Below are 15,025 nucleotides of genomic sequence, written 5' to 3' on the forward strand. Positions count from 1 at the left end.
TCCTTTTCTTTTTCCCCAAGATTACCAGTACAAAAGCCACCTCATCAAGAAATCTCTGGAAGGAAGGCATCAAATGGCCAAAAAGAGGCCAGCAAAATAGATTCCATTTGGGTAACATTGAGAGGAAGTTTTTAGGGTTTCTTGGCATCATTTAAATAGAAAAGAATGCATCCATGAGAATAAGCGAGGTAAGAAAATTCGGCTGCACAAGAATCTGAGGTGGGAAAGAAAGAGAAAGAGAACGAAGAAAAAAAAATTTGTTGGAGAAATTTTTCGGGAAAACAGGCTGGCTGACCTGTCATCTTAGAGCTCGATTTTCTCTTTCAATACAGCTCCGTTGGGAGAGATTTTTTGTTTCTGGGTAATCTAATTTGTTGGGGAGAAAAGTTTGTGTTGAAAAATTTCTGAAAAAATCACTGCAAAACCTTCGAATCCGGACCCAAAGTGACGGGTTCATCAATGCTGCGGTCTCTGCGATGGAATTCTCTTGGCTTTGTTTCAGGAATAGGCACAATTTTCTTAGAGTATCTCACGTTCGTTTGACTACACCAGCATTCTCAGGTAACCATAGCTTCTCCTCTTGTTGATTTAACACGACTTTCATGAAGATTCAAGCCTATTAGACATGAGTTTTGAGTTATTTTCCTGTTGCCGATGCTTTATGACCATGACCATTCCTCTGTTGCGTTGATTTTGCGATTACATTAGTTAGATACGGGTCTTTTCAGTCATTTGATGCAGTCTTGGTAGTCTTTTTATGTGTTTGAAATAGGGAAATAGAGGAATCATGAGGTTGAACTTGCAACCATGAACCAAGATCTTTCTTTTTTCTCATTATTCTGCCATTTCTATTTAGCTTCTTGAATATGAGTTGCATAATCTTGTGATGAGCTCCAAATCTTATGTTTAGTTATTGCAATCTTGAGTTACACAAAAAGGTTTTATTCCCTCCCTTTCACGCAAGTTTGAGCAATGGTTTCGATGTTTTGCTTGGTTCAAAACATTCCTGGGTTTCTCGTGCAAGCAAGAGACATAGTAGTTGCTGGTTCTGCATTGAGACAGTAGTAGTATATTTGCAACTTACCCCCTTAATTTGGAATAATCGCACTAAGGTCCAAAAATTTGTAAAAAAATGGGTTGATTCCTTCATTTCCAAGTTCTGATCTCCTTTTATATGTTTTATGTAAATTATTTGATTTTAGGATATAATTAAGGTTTAAATAATTTTGTTGGATTCAAATTACCTAGTTAACCATCTTCCTTTTCTTTTTGGAATTTAGGAAATAGTTTAAGAATTGGGTAAAGGTTATTTGTTGGGTTTTGGGGGAATGGGTTTGCTTTTATTTCTTTGGGTTATAATATGGGATTTGTACCTAAAGCCCAACATTTTGATTTAGTAAAATAAGTTGGTCGGCCTGCTTTTAATGCGCTAGGCCAAAGTGGATTTGGCCAAGAAAAAAATAAATAAGATGGCCCAGAAGCCCATTTCTGGTTGGACCAGAAAATGAAATTTGCAAGAAATTCCCTGGTTTTTTGAATAATTTTACTGTGACTCTAAAATTTTAGATTTCTTTCAATTAGGTCCTTAATCTAATTGCACTTTGGTCCCTAAACTTTATTTTGACCCTTGATCTTTGTGAAAATTATAAGGAAAAACTACACAAATCGTCCCTTACATATCACTGCTGTGAAAATTTAGTCCCTCAGAATGAAAATGATCGCTTTTAATTCCTAACAAATTAAAAATGATTAGCTTTGGTCTTTGATCATGTTTTCTTTCAAAATTTAGCCAGAACTAGTCATGAGCAAATCACGTGATCAATTTTTAAAGGGTAAATATGGTATATGAGTGTAACGTTGACCGAAAATATAAGGAACTATCAATCCCTTTCTTTCCAAAACCCTAATATCCCCAAATTTTCCCCTTTCAATTTCTTCAAAAAAATTATAGACCAAACAAGAAGGGGGCATATGGCAGATAAATTGGCTTATTTTCAATCAATTCACAGGCCTTCAAGACCCTGATTTATGTACAGAGATCCTCTTCGCTCATGGCTGGTACCTCAAGCAAGCAATCTCCTTTTTTTTCCTCATCTCTAATCCCTTTGATGAGCCCACCACCATTGACGATTCTCCTTTTAGCTTCATCCCAGCGACCATCTCTTTCAATTCTAACACCGAGGAAGCAATAGTAGTCTTAACCACCATAGCAGCTGGAACCAATGCGGCCCTCGGCTTGGCTTGGGAAGTTATGACACTTCGGTTCTCCATCATTTCCGGTAGTCTAGTGGTGCTGGACTCTAGATGTGGGCTACTTGGTTTGATACTATGGAAATGATGCTTGGTTTGACCATGAAAAAGAGTTCAAGAGTACTAGTAGTGCTGTTTGGTTTGACCATGGAAAATGATGATCTTGCTCAAAGATCAATGGCAACATTGGAGACAGAAGACATATTATTGAAGTTGAAATTTCATGTAACATTTGTCTGGGGAATCTTGCCAAGGTTACTATTGTTTTGCTTCATTTTCGCTTATTGTTTATTTTGCAATTGAATATTGGAGAAAAATATCGTCAAACTTAAAACAATAATTTGAGATTTTAGTTGATTTCTCAACTTGTAGAGCATGAATTCCTTGTTCTTGTTGGAATTTTTTTTTTGGTAAGTAATTCATAAATTACTTGTTGGAGGATATTTTTTGTGCAAATCTGCTTTCTCTATGATGCAATTTTTTAGTATATAATGAGGTTCTAGTTTTGAGTTGGAAATTCCATTTAGTGCCTTTCTTAGATATCTAGGGTTTTTGAAAATTATAGGGAGGGTTTATTTATAATAAAGAGATGGATGGAATTAGATATTTGTCTCAAAACCAATTTTTTTTGTTGCACAATCCATGTGTTTTTTCAAGGTATTTTTGGAAAATTTTAATATAAAAAAGTGATTAGCCAATTTTGTATAATGCTTAATTGAGATATAGGACATTTAGTCCCTTACATTTTTGGTCAACATTACACTGATATGCCACATTTACCCTTTAAAAATTAGTCACGTGACCTACTCGTGACTAGTTCCGGCTAAACTTCGAACGGAAAAGTGATCAAGGATCAAAGTTGATCATTTTTAATTTGTTAGAGACTAAAAGTAATCATTTTCATTCTGAGAGACTAAATTTTCACATTAGTGATATGTGAGGGATGATTTGTGTAGTTTTTCCAAATTATAATTTGACCCAAAACTTTTCAATTTTTGCAATTGGGTTCCTTATAGTTTTGATTTATTAAATATAATTTGTTTATTTTCTTTAATTTTAATCATGCTTCATTTAAATGCATTTAATTAGTAAATTTTAGGAATTTTATATTTATTCATATTTCTTTATAATAATGAAAGTGAACTTTGCTATATATTTATATTTTCTTTTAAATTGTTAATTAAATTGGTGCCTTGACTATTCTGTTGGTTTTGGAATATAAATAGGGCAAATTCCGCCTCATTTAACTACTATGTCAAGCGAGTTACCTTCTATTATTGTTTTAAGTTTTTTATGTGCTCCTATGTGTTTTTTATGTGTGATTGCATGTTTTGAGTGCTTTTCTTTTTATTTATTTTTCATTATTCATTTTAAGTTTTCATCTATTTTATTTATTTCATTTAATTTTTATGATTATTTGGGAGGCATTTAAATGCCAAATTGTAATAGATAAGTGTCCAAGAAATGTATTTAGTTAGGCCATGTAATAGATAGATTTTAATTTTATCAAAAATGTAATTAGTTAGATAAATGTAATAGATAGGGTTATTATTTTCAAAATTCCCCCTCTAGATTGTAGTGAGGGTTTCCAAATGTAATAATTAGGTTTTATTTGCTTATTTGCTTGCATGCTTGTGTGCTTATGTGTTTTTCACTTTTCAAGGATTTTTGCATCTATATATTATGCCTATGTGCTATGTGCTCTACATGTTATATATGTTTATTTGCTTTAATTATATTTTATATGCTTTATTTATTTATAATAAATGTATGGCGCCACCACATGCACTAGTCCAACGCTAGTCGTGGCCTTCCTCCCCGATTTCTTACTAGTCCAATGCTAATGAGGACTTGTAGAAATGAGCTAGTCCAATGCTAAACCCTTTAGGCCATTTTTCGCGCTAGATTCATACATTCGCGTGACATTTATTGCATCTCATGCATTTTTTCTTATTTTAGATTATTTTCATTTGCATGATATTTCCCCTACTATTATTCCCTTACTCTTTATATGTTTGGACCATATCATTTAGAATTACATTTCATTTTAGGAAATTAGAAATAGACTAGTTCATTTGCTTGACTAAGTTTGAAGAATCACTCTCCAAATATGGGAAATGAACGAGTACGATTTCTTAGCCTTAGCACGCTTTCATCCCCTCAATAAGAAGGAAAATTGAGTCACGAATTTTAGTCTTTCGTACCCGTCATATTGCATTCCCCTTTTTTAGATCACGTATATTTACATATATATCATGATTGCCTTTTTGAATCTCATCTTTTGCGTTTTTCGTGACATCTTCAAAAAATCATTTTTCGGCATCACAATTAATGTGATTTGCACCAATTAAACTTTGAAGAGACATCTCGTCCCTCTGGTACCCCTTAGATCTAGATTTGCATCCACATAGAAACATCCAAATGTGACAAATTTATAAGTTAGATTAAGAAAATTTCGACTAAACCTCGCAACTAGTTTTGACTAGGTTAAAAGGGTGCTTTAAATCAAATCTTTGACTTTCCTTTCTTCAAATGTGACTCCCGAACTCTTTTCTCTTGTTTTCAAAGATCTGGAGTCGTCTAAAAGGGTTTTACTTATTTTTTTATGTAAAATATATTTTGGGTGAATTGGTACATCTAAATTCAATACAAAGTAGCGACTCATATTTTTCTTAAAAACCTTTTTTAGACTAAATTTTGGGTCCAAATCGTCACACTCTATATGTCCCATTTTAGGCCCTTTTTTTTATTTATTTTATAAAAATCAAAACTTATTTTTTAACTCTATTTAATTTTTAAAAATGGGACACGACAATGACCCCACCTGCATATGATATGTCAGATCTAGTCAAAGTGAGATAGATTAAGCTACCTACCAACTTTCTATACATGGTAGTATTGTCAAGGTATTTTCCTTTAGCAGAGCAATATCTGGCATTGACCTCCGTTGGAGTTGAGATATACTTACATTCGAGCATCCCAAATTTCTCTAACAAATCTTTGGCATACATATTTTGACACAGGAACAATCCTTCATTGGTCTTATCAATTTCAAGACCAAGAAAATGTTTTAACTTCTTGAACTCTTTCATTTGGAAACGTACAGACAAGTTTCCTTTGGTTTGTTGAATTTCTTCAACATCATCACTTGTAACGATTAGATCATCAACATACACAAGGACAATAGATAACCTTCCACTACTCGCTTTCACGAATAAACTGAAATCTGTAGGTGCTATAGAGTATCCACTTTGTAGCAAGAATTCAGCTATTTTGTCGTACTATGCCTTAGATGCTTGCTATCCATACAAAACCTTCTTCAATTTGCATACATAACCTGGTCGGACCATGCCTTCAAACCCCTGTGGTTGATCCATATAGATCTCTTGATCTAACTCTCCATGATGGAAAGCATTTTTAACTTCCATGACTTGTTAGCTATAAGTGCAAATAGAACTCAAACTGTGGTTAGCTTTGCCACAGGGATAAACATTTTATCATAGTCTAGCCCATATTTTTGAGAAATTTCACGAGCAACAAGACATGCCTTGTACCTCTCAATTGAGCCATTTGGATGAGTCTTAATCTTGTAGACCTATTTGCAAGAGATAGTTTGACATCTCTTGGTTTAAGAGCAAGATCCTGAGTCTCATTTTGCTTGAGTGCTTGAATCTTTTCCTCCGTGGTTTTCTTCCACCCAATGCTTTGAGCTACCTCCTAATAAGTAGATGGTTCAACTGCTTCCTCGTCTTCTAACAAAGTTGCATTAACGTACATGAGATTTGGCCTCTTTTGTCTAGTTAATCTCCAGATTTATGCTAGAGACTTATCGTCACCTTCAATCTCCTTGTATTAGCTAGGCCTTTCATCTTCTGGGGTTGTTCCCCTATGTGCCAAAAACTTTTACTCTTCTTATGTGAGCGAACATTGGTTATGTCTTTGACTCTCTTTTGATCTTACTTCTAGTTTGTTGGTTTCAGGTTGATAATCAGACCTCTCCTGCAACTTCTTTTCTAACACCTGTAAATCTAGCAACAATGTTTCCTGCGGTGACCACCAAGATGATGCTTTATCAAATATCACATTTTGTGAAACATAGCATTTTTTAGTCGTGGGGTCACAACACTTCTAGCCTTTCCATTAATTATCATAGCTCATGAATATACAACGAATAGCCTTCTTATTGAACTTGGTTTGGAGATGATCTAGCATAAAAACATAACAAACACACACAAACACTCTAAAGTAAGCAACATTAGGTTTAACATTTCACAGTTTTCAATTAGAAAAATAAGCCTAATTTATGCTGAGGTAGTCTATTGGTTACATGGACTGCCGTCTTCATGCACTTGATCTAAAAATGCGGAGGTATGTTTTTGGCATGTAGCATGCTCCTGCAGATCTCTGCTAAATTCTATTCTTCTTCTTAGCTACTCCATTTTGCTAAGGTGTACTAGGACATGTCAGCTGTCGCCTTATCTTGGATTTGTACAAGAATCCGATGAACTCATTTGATGTTTATTCACCTCCGTTGTTTGTGCGAAGCATCTTATCCTCTGGCCTACTTCTGTCTCGACCTTTTCCTTGAACTCTTTGAACTTGTTTAAGGCTTCTGATTTTTTCTTCATAAAGTCAACCCAAACACATTTAGAAAAATCATCGATAAAAGTAATCATTTACCTCATACCACTAATAGATGGTTCCTTCACTCGTCCAAACATGTCTAAGTCAATAAACTCCAAAGAAACCTTGGCTCTGAACTTTGACTCCTCATATAGAAGTTGATGAGATTTTCCATATTGACAACCTGCCCAAACAATGTCTTCTCGAACATCTAATTGAGAAAGTCCTCTAAGCATCAACTTCATCATCATGATCTTCAATTTGTGGTAATTAACATGCCCCAATCTAGTATACCACAGATCAGCTGTCTCGTTCTTCCTCGCCTCATCAACATAGGCTTCTTGAGCTAATATCACCACATACACTGACTCTAATCATCTCCTTGAATCGTTGGTGTACATATAATTTTCAAATGACGATACACCTTGACATTGTCTGAACAATACATAGTTGCCAAATGTTATCAGTTGAGAAACTGAGAGTAAATTCTTCTTCATTCCAAGTACATGGTACACATGCTACAACTCCACAAGCTGAGAGTTTTATTGATGTACTATCATTGTATTACCAATATGAGTAATCGGTAACCTAGAATTATCAGCTATCATCACCACTCGGCTGCTTTTGTACTTTGTCAAATCTTTTAACTTTTCTTTGTCTCCAGTCATATGGTTAGAACAAATAGAGTCAATAATCCAATTATCAATATAGTTGATAGGTTTAGTACTTGCCACTGAAAAAGCGAGCTCTTCTTGTAGTTCAATAGTACAATAAAATGCAAACTCTTCTACTGCCAAGGATACCTGGACATCCCAATCTTTATCATTATCATTCACTTTTTTTGAGGATGTAGCAGCATTACTTTTTGCTGGTGGGGATCCACAAAATTTTGAATGAAGTCCTTTCTTACCATAGTTGTAGCATTGATCATTTCGCCATTTTTTGTTGCCTTGTGACCTTTGGCGCCTTTCATTTTGGCCATCTGCTCCTTGACCTTGGCCAACTCCATCTCAATTGTTGCTCTTCCACTTCTTCTGTTGCCATGGGCCCTACTTGTCATTTGAGTTATTCTGTTTATTTGCAGGTCTCCTATCTCCGGCTTGAGATCCTCTCTTTCTGGTAAAGAGAGCTTTTTCTTCTTCTTTAATAGACACTTTAAACATAGAACTATCTAAAGTTCCCTCATTGGCAAGTAAACTTTCCAACTCATATAAGGTTGGCTTCTTGGCCTAACCACGAGTGGCAGTAATAAGACCCTTGTATTCTGGTCTTAAACAATGGACAATAATTCTTCGCATTCTAGTCTCTATGATTGCATTCCAGGAATCCAATTTGGATATTTCATCACAAATTGATTTTACCTTTGACCTACAATCATATTTTGTTGAGAAATAGACAGTAATTTATTTTTGAGCTTTTGGAGCTTTACGTCATTGGTCTTTGCAAAGAGTGCTGTGAGTATATCCCATGCCTCCTTTGGTGTCTAGGCATCTTTGATCCGCTGTAGCAAATCGTCTTCTATAGCCATTGTCAAAGCATACATGGCTTTGCCAACTTTAACTTTTCACTTTTTAAGTGGCTCTGCCTGCATTGGCAGTGTTGTGTCATCTCCACCAACAACGACCCAGAAGTCTTGTCCCAATAGGTAGAACTTCATATGAGTACTCCAAGAACCATAGTTATTAGAATTTATACTTAATTTATCAATATTTCCAAACAACCTCCGCCATAATTAATTTTATGACTCACACTTTAATAATTGTGTGATATCAAAAAATTTCACAGTATTTCACTGTACTTCTGGAGAATCTCTTCTTGTACCGGTCCAACAAGTGCACCTGCAAAATAAAGATTTTATCAAGAGCGAGTCCAAGATAGACCCACTCTAATACCAAATTGTTGAATTGTGGTGGGCTCTAATACGGAATTAATGAATAAAATCCACTAATAAAGGGGACAAACGAACAATTTTACTGCACTCAAAGTGTATACAATAACAACATGGCATAAAATAAACTTATTCTAGATACTACTAAATTGAGTCTCACTCTTGAGAATATTTGCTCTAATTTTATCAGAGTCTCGCTTTTGAGATGTTTACTGAAAACACTCACACAAACTTGCACTCTAAATATCAGACCACTCTCTAAGCTCTAATTCTATTTGAATTCTTGTTATTCTCATGGCAAATGAACTCCCTATTTATACTAGTGAACATCCGACAAGCAACTACAATTTTTCTCTTCTTATTTAATGTCCAATTGCCAGAAAATCCAATGAAGTGCACGACCAAATCTGGCTCAAGAAACAAGCATGATCCAAGCATGATTTTTCGCACACATACTCCCACGTTCTACTGCAAATTTGGACTTTGCATTTAACAAGCTTCTAGTAGGCATAATAAATGCCTATGGCCCAATATCACTTTTTGTCAACAAAGTCAGTGATAACTTTTGACACATTCATGTAAAAAAATGAATATTCTGAAGTATTTTCAAAGTGAGACTCATTTTAGCTAATGAATCCTTATTAGCAGTTTTACAATTTTGTTAAGTTATCAGAGCTTTATTATGCAAGCAACACACTATATAATCTACCTAGACTACCTACCAAAGGTGTTTTATTAGATTTTAGGCAAGAATAATGAGTTTTCTGCTAAATTATGGTACGATTGAGAATGAGAAAATTCAGTCCTTGGGAAAACGTCATATTCACTTTTTCACATGGAAAATGCAAGTTTTTCGTTTTGTTGGTTATGTACATTGATGTCCTATATCTGGTATTGTGAAATAATTGCTTGAAATAATGGTTTACGCAAATTGATGGGGTCTGATGCCAAGTTCAAGAGGTGTAGGGAAGTGTAATGTAAGTGTTTATTCCTTAAGTGAGATGGCTTCAATAAATGAGTTGTTTTTATTTACTTGATGATAATGTAAATAGTGGGTTACATAATGCTATAGGCATTGGGTAAAGGGGAAAGGGATTATATTAAAATGAGGTGGATGCTTGGCAACAGTAGTTATTTGGAATGATAATAATGCATAATGTTTTCATCCAAAAAGGTGATAGTGGTAATGATTTTTCTGTTAAGTTTGGTTCATGATGAAATGTAGTACTAAGTTTGCTTTAATTATGGTTGATTCCATCCGGATTTGAGATTGTTTGTATGTAATTTACAAGTTGATGGCGCTAAATTTCTTGTGGATTTGAACAAGATACTTAAATAAGCTTACTTTTCTTCCAATCGGGGATGGTTTATGAAGTCTAGGATTTTGGCTTTTTTTGGTGGTTTTTTCTTACATTTGCTTTATTCATTCAACTTGGATAAAGCTATCATGTTCTTGATTTAAGCTATCGTATGGTTAGGGTAGATTTATTGTTTAGATGTCAAGAGTGTTTCAGAAGAAGTCCCTATACATTGTTTAAACCACTATGGATTTATTTTATGCTCTGTAAAGTAGTTGCTAAAACATGTAATCAATGTTTTGTATCTAATCATAGTGTTTGAAAATAGTGTTACAGTGCTTAGCAAGAGGCTTAGAAGATTTGTTGGTATTTGTTGGTGTTCTACCTACCTCCGAACACAGCACCCTTTAGTGTATAGGAAGAGACCTGCCAGAATTACTCCCAGAGGTTCTTGTGAACTTGAAGTGTTATGCACTTGCTATAGAAGTGCAGAGACTTTATTCAAGAATGGAGTTGATGGTTTATGTCACTTGAGTTCTTCCTATTTATACTTGTTTATTATTTAGTTAAAGCATTCAGATAAATAGAGAGTATTTTGCACATTGAGTTCAGAACTCCCTTAAAAGTTTTGTATGTCGATATCAGCTTTATGCTAAGTCAACCCTGTGTTTTAAAACTCGGACCGGACAGGTCGGTTCTGTGACAGCCCCACCTCCTCTTAAGGCGAACCAAAGGGTTCGGCAGGCCGCCTACCCAACTCTCGCCGGGACTCAGTCGTTCACTAAAGTTCTCAATTAAATTACAATATAAATCTCAAATATTACATCAAATTTCCTAAGAATTACATAACATAAGCAAAGCGAAAACTAATTCCCAACTATACATAAAATGATTCCAAATCCAAACTGTATAAGATATATGCCATCCAGTCACGTGAATAAGTACTACAAGCCTTCCTTCGCCACGAGCCCTGTGGAGGGGAATAAAATATTTTTGGGGTGAGTTAGAAGCTCAGTGAGTAACCAGAAAAATCAGTACTCAAATATATTTGCCAATAATGTATTTCGATGATGTCATGATTCAGTAATCAAATATTCGTTTATTGCTCTCGTGAGCCAGTGAAATCATTGCACTTAAACACCCAACGCTCAAATAGATCCTTTAACGTTTAACAGTAAGAGGGAGCAACGCTGGTGCTCCAGATAATGTCATGAACTCATTGAAGTGGTGGAGACGTTGGTGTCCAGCACACGAATTCCAAGCACTCATTTGAGCCAAAACATGTCATGGACCACATGCAAACACTCATGATATGAAATCGAGTAAATAATGCAAGAAAACGTTCAAAAGTAACTTTGGAAACAGTTTAGGGTCACTCACCTCCACGGCTCAGAAACCATCCATCATATATCATTACCTTGCCCGAGTCCAAGCCCTAAATCACAAACTCAAAGCAATCATACATTCTCAAAGTTCGGACAGCATTTCCCCATAAATGCTTCATTTCCAACCTACAATATATTACCAATCACACTTACGGTTAATAAGCAATAAAATATATCCAATTAGGCCACAATATTCCTCAATAAAAGCTAATTAGAAGCTTAATAGCCACCATTAGAAAAACCCCCAATTAAACCCTAGAAACCGGAATTTATTCCCTCAAGCGTAACTTTTCCGCAACGATCGCAGTTAACGTATAAAAGTTCCGTTTAACACCTTTTGGCTACCCTTATCAGATTGGAATGCAATATATACTATTTCAAAGCTAAGACAAGGAACTACAACTTTCATGAAGACCACTCAATCCAGTTCTCACCCTAACTAGGCCAAATTTACCAAAACAATTCCAGATTTTCCAGTTCGAAATTCACTGCGGAAATCCACTAGCAGTCCTGTTTTATTCACTCATATCTCAGCACAAACAACTCCAATTCAGGTAATTCCAAAGCCATTTGAAAGCTAAGATATAAGGCTATAATTCTTAAGAAGACATCATCAACCAATTCGGTAATATTCCTGGTCAAACTAACCACTTACAGAGGCTGATTTTCATTTCCGGACAGAAACAGGACAGCAGGGGTATTTCAGTCTTTTCACAGGTTACGTTGCTCCGATTGAGCTAAAATTTTGCAGGAAACTATAAAACATCATTATCTACAACTTTCATGTTTTGTGCTAAGGCCAAATCGGCCTCTAACTAGGTGTAACAGTACCGGACAGAATTGGGAAAAAAAAATGAAACCCTAATCTGGAATTCATGCATTCAAGTGCTAATCTTCCACAAAACAACATCTAAAACAACTAAAAACCACTAATAAGCAATTAATTGAAGTAAAGAGGATGTTCTTGGCAAAATACCTTAAAACCACAAGAAATGTAGGAGCTTAATCTTTCCTCCTCCAAAACAACTCCACCAACACCTTTAACCTTCCCTAATGATCACTTGTATGGTGTAGTTTGTGATTTGGTTGGTTGAAACTCAAGATTTGGACAAGAATTGAAGTAACAAGATGAAGGTTTTTCCTTTCTTTTCTCTCTACATGTCTCAGCCAAGAGGGGTAAAGAAATGAGAAAATGTTGGTCAAAATTGGAGTTTAGAAAAGTTAAATAAAAGTTAGGCAAGTCAACTTCCAATCGGATCACGACACTTGGCCCTTCTTAAGTTTATTCTTATCCCTTTGTCTCTCCAAGATTAACCATCTAAGTAATCTCTAATTATCTCTTAGCACCTTGTAAAATAATATCACTTAATACGAAACTCCAACAAGTTGTCAAAAATATATCGCATTTACCGTACTAGCGGGTCCCACGTCCATAATACACTTCAAAATTAACGTGGATTTACTTGTATCAAGGAAATGATTTGAAAACTATATTCTCTTATAAAAATGTATAGCAAATTAATATATTGAAGAAAGGTACAAAATTATAGCCAATGAGACAAAAATAATGTCTAGAAAATATACAAAAATTTCTGGGTTCTCACACTCATCCTTTCGGGGCGTCACAGGTTCGACCAGTCAAACCGAGAACCGGCCAAGTGTCCGGTCCTAGTCATGCTTAAAAACCAGGTAAGTAAAAACCCGGTCAAATTCGGTCAAAAATCGGGTTTGACCGGGAAAAACCGGATTTTCCGGTTCAAACAGTTTTTTTAAAAAAAAAACTCAAGCTTTTTCAATATTATGTTTGACCCCTAGATTGTTAAAAATTATTAATATACCTCAAATATTTCATACTTTATCAATATTTTCTTAAAGTTTGGTATTATTTTTCAATTAAGTCCATAATTTTAATTCTAAACTTGTTAATGCTCATTAAATAATATAAATTGTTACTTGATTGTTCTAATTTCTTTGTATTTTCTTGTTAAATATATTTTAAACATCAAATATATATGAATATACCTTTATTAATATTAACATGTTATTAGGTATTTTACATATAATATTTTAATTTTTAAATAATTTTTATTTATGATGTCATCCGGTTGAACCCCTATCGAAGCCGGTTGAACCCATTGACCCTTGATCCCTGAGCTTGATCGAGTCGATACCCGGTCCGATTCTGAAAACATAGAGTCAACCTCGATTTGATGTGTGAAGCCCATGCTCAGGCATATGCAGTAACTTGAAGTATGAAATTGATAGAGAATAGGCAAAATGAGAACTAAATGAGTTGAAGAGATGTGGCAGTTTCATCTTTAATGAATTGGAAGTACAAGGAGACAAGTGAAAGCAACAAATGTTATTGGCTTGAGAATGCAGTGGAAATCTTATGCAATTCGAGTTTTACTTATTAGTGTAATCTATTTAATAGGAATTTTGATCAATTATTGAAATGAAATGATCTTACTGGGATAGATGGTATCTTTTCCAAACTCATCTTAATGGATTTACAATTAACAAACAAGTCTTATTCCACCATGGGTGTTTTCACAATTTTACGTGTCCTCTTGATTTTGTCCTTGTCCGTTACTTCTCTCTCTCTCTCTCTCTCTAGTTAAAAGAAGTATTCTCAATGGCAGGGGGGAGAGAACGAAGGATGGCTTAGTGTATATTGTGCAGAGAAAGACTACTGGGGCTCGTATTTTGATATTTCACGTGAATGATTTAGCAATCAATTATTGCGCTCCTCCTTGTTGTTTCATTTTGCTTACATGAGCTTTGCCTTATGCAACCACCATGATAATTCTGCAAAGCTGTAAGTGAGTCCATTCGTGCTCCTTCCACCCTTTGCTAATATTTGTTATTCATTTAACAGGCTAGCAAATATAGTATGTGGTTTATCTCTTTTTGTAATTTCTTAGCTATTTGGAGGATCTATTCTGTTTCTTTCCTTTTTATTTTAAGAAGTTATTTTTTTTAGTAACTTTATTACTGTATGTTGTTTGGACCATATTTTGTAATTTTGGCTGTAAAAATGCTTTTAAGGAGTAATTGATTCACTTCTTTTGCTTAAGCATTATTACACTCATAGGGTTAAGCATCATTTGTTATTTCTTATAAGATTCAGATGGTATTATACTTGGATCTATTTGCAATGTTTTTGAATTGCTTTATATTGTATTCTGTCCTAGGGAAACGATACAGTAGATATGCTTGTCCTAGATTATTTCTCAAATTTGCTTCTTGCTTCTTGCTTCTTTTTTGTTTTTCAGATCACTTGGTACATAATAACTTATTATTAATAAGTTTTGCTTGGTTACTGTAGGTTCTTAACTTTCACGGTCAATGATGGGTCTCATGATGCTAATTCTTTAAGGTTCTCAGTAGGCGACTTGAAACAAACGTGTTGCATCTTTAATTTGATTTATTGAGGCGTTTTGGTGTTCAGTCATAGGAAACAGTACATTTTTTGTTGCACCAGTATGTCTGTTTAATTTCATATTTCTTTTAACATTTGAGATTTAGAATCACCTTGCTGGACTAGCTAAAGCTGAAATTCTAGAAGCAAAAGGATGAAT

At 34.8% G+C, this 15,025-nt stretch overlaps 1 protein-coding gene across 1 annotated transcript; it reads left to right on the forward strand.

Annotated features, from left to right (window-relative positions):
- Positions 1–280: 280 nt before the first annotated feature.
- Positions 281–2,362, forward strand: LOC113760936 (plant UBX domain-containing protein 10-like). The gene is made up of 2 exons (XM_027303729.1): positions 281–561; positions 2,010–2,362. The coding sequence occupies exons 1-2, from the start codon at positions 477–479 to the stop codon at positions 2,336–2,338; spliced, it is 414 nt and encodes a 137-aa protein (XP_027159530.1). The 5' UTR covers positions 281–476; the 3' UTR covers positions 2,339–2,362.
- The last annotated feature ends 12,663 nt before the right edge of the window (positions 2,363–15,025 follow it).

Source organism: Coffea eugenioides, chromosome 1, assembly GCF_003713205.1.
Source record: "Coffea eugenioides isolate CCC68of chromosome 1, Ceug_1.0, whole genome shotgun sequence".
Lineage (NCBI taxonomy): Eukaryota > Viridiplantae > Streptophyta > Magnoliopsida > Gentianales > Rubiaceae > Coffea > Coffea eugenioides.